Source organism: Pundamilia nyererei, unplaced genomic scaffold, assembly GCF_000239375.1.
Source record: "Pundamilia nyererei isolate P.nyererei 1_Seehausen unplaced genomic scaffold, PunNye1.0 scaffold00112, whole genome shotgun sequence".
In the NCBI taxonomy this organism is placed as follows: Eukaryota; Metazoa; Chordata; class Actinopteri; order Cichliformes; family Cichlidae; genus Pundamilia; species Pundamilia nyererei.
In genome coordinates this window covers 1990411-2000146 of record NW_005187513.1, presented here as the reverse complement: position 1 = coordinate 2000146, position 9736 = coordinate 1990411, and the positions used below count along the sequence as shown (strand labels likewise).

General features: G+C 42.2%; 2 protein-coding genes across 3 annotated transcripts in view; both read right to left on the bottom strand.

Moving 5' to 3' along the window:
* slc38a7 (solute carrier family 38 member 7) overlaps nt 1-442 on the bottom strand; it is a 10299-nt gene extending 9857 nt beyond the window's left edge. The window contains exon 1 of one of the 2 annotated variants that reach the window (XM_005741677.2): nt 318-442. The gene's annotated coding sequence lies outside the window, so the exon portion shown is untranslated. Of the gene's footprint in view, nt 1-260 lie in introns of both variants that reach the window. The other variant, XM_005741678.2, reaches the window with a different exon arrangement.
* A 940-nt stretch (nt 443-1382) lies between these two features.
* got2a (glutamic-oxaloacetic transaminase 2a, mitochondrial) lies at nt 1383-9154 on the bottom strand. Its single transcript, XM_005741675.1, has 10 exons — nt 8951-9154; nt 6550-6706; nt 6265-6393; nt 6113-6172; nt 5852-6013; nt 4708-4812; nt 4404-4554; nt 3684-3849; nt 3070-3220; nt 1383-2624 (listed from the first exon to the last, which is right to left on the bottom strand). Exons 1-10 carry the CDS (start codon nt 9031-9033, stop codon nt 2502-2504), a joined length of 1287 nt encoding a protein of 428 aa, XP_005741732.1. The 5' UTR covers nt 9034-9154; the 3' UTR covers nt 1383-2501.
* Between the last annotated feature and the right edge of the window lie 582 nt (nt 9155-9736).

The window sequence follows — 9736 nt, the reverse complement described above, 5'->3', positions numbered from 1 at the left end:
CACACACACACACACACACACACACACACACACACACACACACACACACACACACACGGGTATCTACAGGAGACACTGGTCAAGTAATCCACCTTTTATCGTATTCAGGCTTTTGTTTTCACTAAGGTAACAATAGCATTTATCAATACACCCATACAGCACTGTGCCTACATTAGCTAGCTAGCAAACAGCACACCGAGCTAAAGAGAGCTCGTTTTCGACAACAAGTCCACACATTTAAACACCTCCGCGTTACTCACAATAAGGATTAAAGAGTCGTCTCTGTTTCGTGTAAGACTAAAGTGCTCGTATCCTACCTTATGCCGCCACCGCTGGAAATGAGAGACCTCAGTGTTTTGACCGTAACGTGACGAGCAAGTCACATGCGGTACAATAGAATTGTGGGTAATGTAGTTCCCCCTGTCGTTTTCATAAACCCAGTGGGATTACCTGAGGCCTCCACTCTTGACAGGAAGTTGTTTCTACGCTTCCTTATATGCCGCTGTTTCTTAAACTTATGGCGAACATATAATGTACTCTTTTGCACAACCTGTCTTTTTTCAATCCAATTTTTTTAACTTAACCTTTGTTTTTGCTAAAAATATACTACTGTACATTTTATGCTTTAAATTAAAAGTATTGGTAAAGGCCGATTTTTGTGTTTCTAGAATATATGTGTATGCTCTATGTTGTTCATTTCTGCCTTCTCAGAGGAATCCAGTGTGCTGGTTCAAAGTGGTTATAAGAACATGAATTCAGTTTTGCCTAAAATAATTTTTAGTTTAAAGGTGTTTGTGGGGATAGGTTAACTGGATAATCCAAATTGCCACGAGGTGTGAATGTGCGAGTGAAAGTGAGTACGAATGGTTGTCTGTCCCTGTGTGTTGGCCCTGCGACAGACTGGCAACCTGTCCAGGGTGTACCCCGCCTCTCGCCCTATGACAGCTGGGATAGGCTCCAGCGCCCCCCGCGACCCTGAAAAAGGATAAGCGGAAGTGAATGGATGGAAGGTGTTTGTATCATGTTTATGACAGGTGGTCTATATTTGTTCATTGCTGTTATCTGTAAATAAAACAGAACAAAGGGTGCATGTAACCATTTCTTACATGGGTAAACTATTATCCAAGAACATATCAGAAACTTAAAGACCAATGAAAATGCAGCCACACCCATTTAAACAAATGCATTAGTCAGAGCACTCTGTACTTTTGTTTGTGCTTACGCAAGTCAAGATCATTATATACAAGTTTAGGCTATCATAGCTAACAAAGAGCGAGGAAACTCCCCTGGACCTCAGTGCAATAATCCATCACTTGGGATCAGATGTAGGTTGTCTGAGCATGATGTAGTGGGTAAATGTGAAGTAAAGGGACAAAATTAACTGGTTTCACATCTTTACTCTTTAATGATTTATTATTTGTTCAATGATGACAAGACCAACGATCCATAAGAGAGAATGCAAAAACATGGAGGCAGAGTACCAGAAGTAAGAGCAGACTCAGGCAAACCCCACATGTTGTATTGCCATCTGTGTCTCACAGTTCAGATTCACACTAAAAACATGATGTTCATCTGAATGAACAGCGTGCGCGCATCATGAGATGTGGTGTTCCCCCGAAGAAAGTACCCCACACAACTTTACCATGGAGTACAGACTTTTCATTTGGAGAGTTAAATTTTGTGTAATAAAAATTCCTTGCAGTGGGATTGACAGATTTATTGTCTCCATTCTCAACGCTAAACCATGTGCTTGTTTGTATCTGGGCTTATAAGAGGACCAGCAGAGAGAGACCGCTGCCCTGTAATCACCAAAACAGAAATCAAACAGATTCAAATTCTACTGAAACAGAACAGATAAAGAGTAAACTGCTGAATCATTGTTAGGGCAGATCCACAGAGTAAAGAGATTACATGATTGGCAGATGCCCATTAGTACAGTAAAGCCCAGTGAAGTGCCAGTGATGTCTTGAGACTCAAACAGTGCCTCACAGGTTAAAGTGCTACAACTCCACAATTAAAAGGAAACCCTCAGATCAACTACAAGCTTTCACAAAGAACGAGAGATCTCATCTCCGCCTAGCATCGCCTGGATAATTTTTCCTCAACGTTTTAGAGTGTGGGCCCACAGCAGATAGAATATACATGTAGGAGGACACGAATGTACAGCCAACAGTTCATTTCTGATAATAAATAAGCAAAGATGATTCAGTCATGGGAAAAAAAAAAAATCTCTCAATTTGGCAGGGGAAGCCTTTAGTGAAATGTAGAGGAAAGAAAGTGTAACTGGAAAACAGAGCCTGTAACAAGAGCAACCGTTCCAAATTTAACTCATGATGAAAGCCAGTCAGGAAACAAAAAGGCTACAACTTAGGAAAAAAAAAAAAAAAAAAAAAAAGGAAGTTTTCTAAAGGTGGAATGAAGGAGACCAAATAAATGACGCTTGAAGCTCCTCTTTAGTGCTGCTCCTTCTGATTTTTGCTGCTCTCCCAGCACGATCCACTCTACTTGGTGACTGCGTGGATCGCGTCTGCAAGGTAGCCCACGTTTCCAGAGGTCACACCTGCCATGGAAATTCTGCCATCCTTGGTCATGTACACTGAGAACTCTTTTGTCAAGCGCTCGACCTGCAGGGAAAGAAAACAGCACAAATGAGGCAGAGGAAAAGGGCAGTTTTATTGTTTTTTGAAATAAACATTCATCTGCAGGATCAAGACTCATAATGTCAAACAAACAAGACTGAAGAATGCACGTTTTTAAATGAGACAGCAGGCGTTTAAGACCACATTCTTAATGCAACCAGGCAAATACAAATCGCCACTAAACTTTGTAACGACTAAAAAGTTAAACAGCAGTAAACCATTACCCCCTGGTGGTGAAACCTCAGTCAGTACAGAAAGCAGCTTTACACAACAGATATGACTGTAAGAGTGGGCCTGCCAAAAGGCAAGTCTCTTTCCTAAGAGATAAACTCTCCTCTGATATGACCTGTGAGGTTTATTGCTGAATGACATTATTCAATACACTTTGTTTAAATATGAAAACGTATCAATTTCTCTGCCATTACATTACCTGTTCTGGCTTGAGTCCTGTGAAGCAAAACATCCCGATCTGGTCGATGACGTGCTGCCAGTTGTGGGAGGAGCCATTCTTTTTCAAACCGGCCACCAGCTGCTCTCTCATCTTGATGATGCGGTTAGCCATACCATGGACCTCCTCCAGCCTGGACACAAAAAACAAAGAAATGCATAACTGAGCATCAACCTTTTTGGGGCACGCTGAAGATTTGAAGCGTTCCCAAAGTATTCAGACTACATTCGTTTAATGTGTCAGAGTTTAAGTTGCTAGTTGGCAGCAGCGCATAGAGCACTGACCAGGCGCCATCCCTGAAGGTGCTGGAGCTTTGTCTCTAAAACCTGACTTTACTCCTGGAACATGCTCAACTAAGGTAGTCGTGTCACTCCCAGCGCTGATTTCTGTGGCCAAAGGAACGCAGCATAAGTGCAGTGTTGTGATAACCTAAGGAGCTTGAAGAGAAAGCAACTGGGCTTCATTTGGTTTTAAAACTGAAGAAGCCTCTTGGATGAGAAGCAAAACCTCTGCATGAAGCTTAAAGAAGGAAGGAGCCCAGTATTTAAACCCTAGTGGGGTCGTCTGTGGATATGTCCATGTCTAAAAGGTCGTACCACAGTGAGTGCAGCTCTGGCGTGTTGAGAATAGTTGCTGCAATTCTGGCACCATTCACTGGTGGGTTGGAGTAGATGGGCCTGATGAGGATCTTGAGTTGAGACTCCACCCTCTTTGCCTCCTCTGCATCTTTGCACACGACAGTGAAGCCTCCGACACGTTCACCTGTCAACATGCACAGCAAGTCAAAAATATAAACACTGATGACAAAAAAAACCCCCAAAAAAAACCCCTCAGGGTTTAATACAAGATTTTGGTTCACGATAAACCACCACCTCTACTGAACAACCAAATTTAAGAAAATTGAACAGGTTATAAATAAGCAAGGATAACAGACACACAATTAAATAGCTTGCGATTCTTGTGTTACTCATATTTTCCCAGACTCGTGTAGGTTTTAATGTGGCACCAGTGTCAGAAGGTGGCAGTAATGCACCTACAGACTGTTTGAAAGACACCACTAAACAGAAATAAAAGACTACGTAGAAGGAGACTATTCTAACCATATGTGGCCAGTGAGAATAAGTGTTGCCATACAAGTGTGACAACATTCAAAACTCAAAAGGACTACCGCTGTACCCAAATAAATATATTTTAGTATCAGCATTTTCTCAGTGGGTCTTGTTAAGGGATCAAGATAAATCTGCTCAAATGTTTCATTTCAGAACAGAAAACACCCATCACGTTGCATTTAGGAGCCTGCACTGAATCTGACTGACCATAGAGTCCCATGTTCTTGGCAAAGGATTGCGACAGCACAATGTTGTGACCGTTTTCAATGAAGTGGCGGACAGCCCAGGCGTCGCGATCAATGTCTCCACTTGCAAAGCCCTGGTAGGCCATGTCGAAGAACACGAGTAGGTTCCTTTTCTATAAGAGTGGTGGTGGATGAACAAAGACAGACAGCAGTTAATTATCCAGAGCTCATCAATTTTGCCGTCTTAACTGTCAGAGACCTCATGAGATAAAAGCAAAGCAACTGTTTCATCATTAGCATTTTCAGAACCTCTGATAACCTCTCACCTTCACAATGTCAGCAATCTCCTTCCACTGCTCGGGCCTTGGATCCACACCAGTGGGGTTGTGGGCACATGCATGCAGCAGGATGATGCTCTGCTCTGGGATTTTCTGCAACATATACGAGGGTTTCAGTTAGTCAGCCTACAAAAACCCACACACTACAGACCTGACCGTGTTCTCACAGCAGCAGTACTCGTACACTGCTCATGCACTAGATATGACTAACATGAAGTGGTTCCTCAACACGAGATAAAGCAGCGTTTTCCAACCTTTTGGAGCCATGGCACATATTTCACATTAGGAAAGTCACAAACAAAAATGTCACAAAAAGCATATTAATAATTTTCCGTGTGCACCAGGTATAGCGGAATTGGCTCAGTTTGTCCCCAGTATAGCTTTGTCTTCTTCTGACCACTATTCATGCTAGGGCCTTCATCTGGGTTGGAATTTACTCCAGGACCCAGGTCAGATTAACTACATTTTATTTTCAAATACTTATCTATTGCTATTACGCGCTGCGTTGTCTCACTCGCATGACTATTATGCAATTTCTCCTGTTTTACTGGCAGTTGGCAACTGATTTAATTAGAGCAGGTAGTTGAACTGCCCTCTAGTGGAAGAGAATGTAATTGTTCTGTTTGTTACTCAAGCCAATCGCTTAGATAATCTTCCACAGCACACCTGATCATTTCTCACGGCACACCTATGTGCTGTAGCACAGTGGTTGGGAAATACTAAGATAAGGGGATGAGAATTACATGTACATTTTAGCAAATCTTTATTAGAGCCTCATACACTGATGCAACAACAATTCACACTATGCCCAGTGAAGCTTCCCTGATATCTGTGTGTAAACAGAAAGTGGGGCAAGACCAAAGTCCTCTTGGATGGCTCTTAGTATAAATACACCGTTTGCACTACACACCACAAAAGTAAAAAAAAAAAAAGAGTCCCATGTCCTGCGTTCTTTTCCTAATAAAAGGAAAATTTCTTAAATCTGATCACTACTCTCGAACTTATCCTTCAAAATCACAGATATCATTTGGACAACTCAAAGGACAAAATCATCAACAATAATCAAATTGTTGGGAAAAATGCTAAACATGTTTCATTTTCTTTTGACGCATGCATTTTACGCATTTCTTACAGAGATGTCATCCAGAGCTCCTTTGAAGTCAAAGCCACAGGTGGAAGGTTCATAGTAGCGGTAAGCTTTGAGTTGCATGCCAGCATCTCTGAAGATGGGTGTGTGGTTCCCCCAGGAGGGTTTGGGCAGGTACACATCATGTGGCCCAGGGTGGAATCGAGCCTGTGACACAGGAAAAGCTAATGAGCTAAGGCATACCAAGAAACCTAATTTTTAAAAACAGTTTTTAAATGCCAGGTGATCAATATAAGAAGACCTCACCAAGAAGTTGGCTCCAATACGCAGAGATCCAGTTCCTGAGATGGTCTGGACGGTGACGCTCTGTCAGGAGAAGAAAACTGCTGTACTGATATGGATTTCTTTTAAAAGACAAAAACTTGTCCATCGTCAACTGAACTTTAAGTTGAACTTACTCTGCTACTTTTCAAAACCTCATTTTCGGGACCAAGAGCCAGCTGAGCACAGGCTTTACTGAATTCAGCCAAACCACCAATGGGAAGGTACTCCTTATCCAGCTGTTTAGCTGCAATGATAGCCTCTGCCTAGAAGAAGGCAAAGAAAATGAGGCATAAAACATCCTCCTTTCCATCAGCTGGCAATGGTGTGTATATATCACACTCACACACACACACACACACACACACACACACACACACACACACACACACACACACACACTAATCTGGAGGTGGATCTACCTTGCGAACACAGCTGAGGACAAAAGGCTTTCCTTGATCATCCCTGTAGGCTCCCACTCCCAAGTTCATCTTCTTGGGGTTTGTGTCCTTCTTGAAGGCTTCAGTCACCCCCAGGATGGGATCAGGGGGACCCATCTGCACTCCACCCCACCAGGAGCTGCACCAAAGCAGATGAGAATAGTACTTAGATTGTGGTCACAAACACTAATGCATCTTTGAAGAGGGGCAAAGTGCTTTTAAGGTACCACTACCTTGTACAGTTTAATGCATGTAGCCTGCCAACAGACTGCAGATGCAAATTAGTAGTAAGCTAAAACTGATACAATGCATCAAATGGCAACATTTATGTTAATATTGTAGATGGCTTTCCAGAAAAGGCCAATAAAAGAAAAACAGCAACATGCTGCAGAGCCTAATGCCAGCTTAGCTCCTCATGTGACCTGGAGATAACACACTGACTTAAAGACGCATGAATGACACATGCTTGGCTGGTACAAGCATCATGAAACATAATCCCATCAGGAAGTCCAGAGTCCAACAACAAGTGTGACAGTTAATCAGGGTCAAAAATGTCATAATTACCCAGTTCCCACGACAACAAACACTCAGTGGAGTATTATATTCCAGTGAATGAGTATTACCGTTCTTTTCTTTATTTGCTCTTCCAGCATCATCTTGTTGAATATCATTCTTTTCTTTTTAAGCTTATCGATCTGTTTCAAAATACTTGATGCTAATTAAAATATTTGTTTAAGTGGCTGATTAAGGTAAAGAAACTAAACAGTCCCTGAATTTCTTATTAACAGTACTTATTAGTAATTTAAAAAAAAAAAAAAGGAGAAAAAAGGAGAAAAAAGTCAATCAGTTCACTGGCCGTTTTTCTGCTTTCACATCGTCAACTGATATTAATACAATACATCTCCGTTTGTACATAGATTTAGGAAGCCCACACCCACTATCACGTTTTTTTTTTTTAACGTGGCATGATTTTACTTTTGCTGCACTCTTGCCCTCACAGACATGTTATTGTATCAGGTTTCTTCTACTTTCTAAACTTGAGTCTAAATTTAGGACAGGACACTTTGCAAAGGGCAAGTGTCTCCAAAGTGACATTAAAATATTGTTTCTATCATTTGGCACAAACTTTTTTCACCTAATTACTAATATATATATATATATATATATATATATACAGTATTAGTTTTACTGTGTGTAACATACTACTGTTGACATTAACAGCAGGAACGTTGTAACTAAAGTGTTATTTGCGTTCATTTGTCTCATCACACTTGCAGTGTGCATGCAAGCAGAACCTTTGAACAGACAAACTTCAGCGTTTATTTAAATATTTACTGAGAAGTTATCAGAGATCAGTAGAGCAGAGGCCTTTGTAGCACCGTAAAGGGCAATATTGTTGTTCACCCCTATCAGTTTCTGACATTACCGTCTAAAGTTACACAATAACGGCTGGCTGCGTGCTTGAACATAAGACACCGAATCACGACAGCAGAAGCTAGAAAAAAGAAACCTGGAGTTACTGCAGTGAAGGGGTAAGCTAAATACAGTTTCCCACGTTCACAAATCTCAGCATTTACGAAAGCTTGAAGTTAAATATTTTAATCGCACAAACGAGTAACTGTGGACAAGTTTGTCCTCCAAGCACACCCTGAAAGGACACACCAGTGTCTCAATTTCCACCTGGAAATTAGCCAATCGGCGCTCAAAGGTGGGAAGCGACAGCCAATCAGCTCGCACGACTTTACAAACTACGACAAGTCGCTTAGCTCAAACTGTGCAACTGAAATTATCGCGATTGTTTAAGTCACTCAAAATGTTTTGAGGAGCAAAAGGCGAAACCGTTTATTAACAATTAAGTTAACTGTTTAATACTGTAAACTTAAGCTGCTCTTGATAACGTAACAAATCCGACTGGGCTTCAGTCTCCACCATGCTCCGGTGCTAACACACCAGCGTGACTTTCATCAGTACCGTTAACCTCATTAACAGCAACTCAAAGTTGTGGTAACTCAAAGTTACTGTTTTGAGGTCAGGTTAGAAGTAAGCAAAGAGAAAGTTTGTCTTAAACAATGGCTGTTGACCTTTCAGGCCATCAAGTCACAAGAGGACATCGCTAACCTACATATTAGCTGCTACCTGGGAGCAGATGCTAAACCCCGGACAACAGCAGGCCGTGTAAAAATCCTTTGACCTCAGTCTGAGGTTAGCTGACAGGCTATTGGGGCTACACTAACCGCAGAGCAACCAACCTCCACCATAAAACACAAGGTAACGCCAACCTTCAAATAACGTTTGTTCATTGAGCTAGCTGCAAAACGTGACAGTTCATGCGACCACGTAGGTGGTGCTTAACGAACTGATCGTCCACGTTACTGCCTTTTACCTGTTGCGGGTGGACAGGACTCCCAGGGACGGGGAGATGTTCCCCAGGCAGTAGACCATCTTGCTGGACTTGAGCAGAGCCATCGTTGCTGCGTTTGGGAGGCGAGCCTAGAAGGATGTGGACGGATGTGAAGGACAGGCGAGACCACGCTCCTACGATCTGAATACGCGCTGACGTCAGAGCAGTCGCCAGTGATCGTACGGTGTCGTTTCGTCTGTATTTATAGCGGAGAAGAAGGAGAAGAAGCGTGAATTTGTTATACATACACACAGAAACCAGGTAGTAAAACTCAGTAGCGGTTTTTGATACGGGCGGTTACCCGGGGCGGCATCGTGGTGGGGGGCGGCATCACAGACATCGGCAAAAAAAAAATTGCTCGTACTCGTGCTGCCCCGACATCTATCGCCGGGAGTAAGGGCGCCCTTCTGCTTGATGGAAAAGGGAAGAGAGGGCGGGGCGGCGGGGGATTCTCTGGCTGGCTGGAGCTCGCAAAATAAAATAAAATAAAAACAAAACAACAAACACGAAAACACCAGACATTATAATACAGACTTATAATTTGCACCGATGTTTTTTCGAAATTCTGTATGCGAAAAGTGAGCGCGAGAGCCCTCGGTGCGCCTGCTTGCTGCTGAAGTCAAAGTAAACTTTATTGTCATCTCCGCTACATACAGTCCAGTTTATTTTCACTGAAATTGAGATCTCGATTATTTGACGATATTTATTTAACCCTTACGACCTACTATAGAACCAAGTCCGCCAGACCATATATATATATATATATAT

Excerpts from the sequence above, each read along its gene's own strand:
- got2a (XM_005741675.1), bottom strand. The coding sequence starts at position 9,033 with ATGGCTCTGCTCAAGTCCAGCAAGATGGTCTACTGCCTGGGGAACATC. Across the intron at positions 6,707-8,950 it reads GTCCTGTCCACCCGCAACAG|CTCCTGGTGGGGTGGAGTGC; the intron begins GTAAAAGGCAGT and ends GCTTTGGTGCAG. Across the intron at positions 6,394-6,549 it reads TCCTCAGCTGTGTTCGCAAG|GCAGAGGCTATCATTGCAGC; the intron begins GTAGATCCACCT and ends GCCTTCTTCTAG.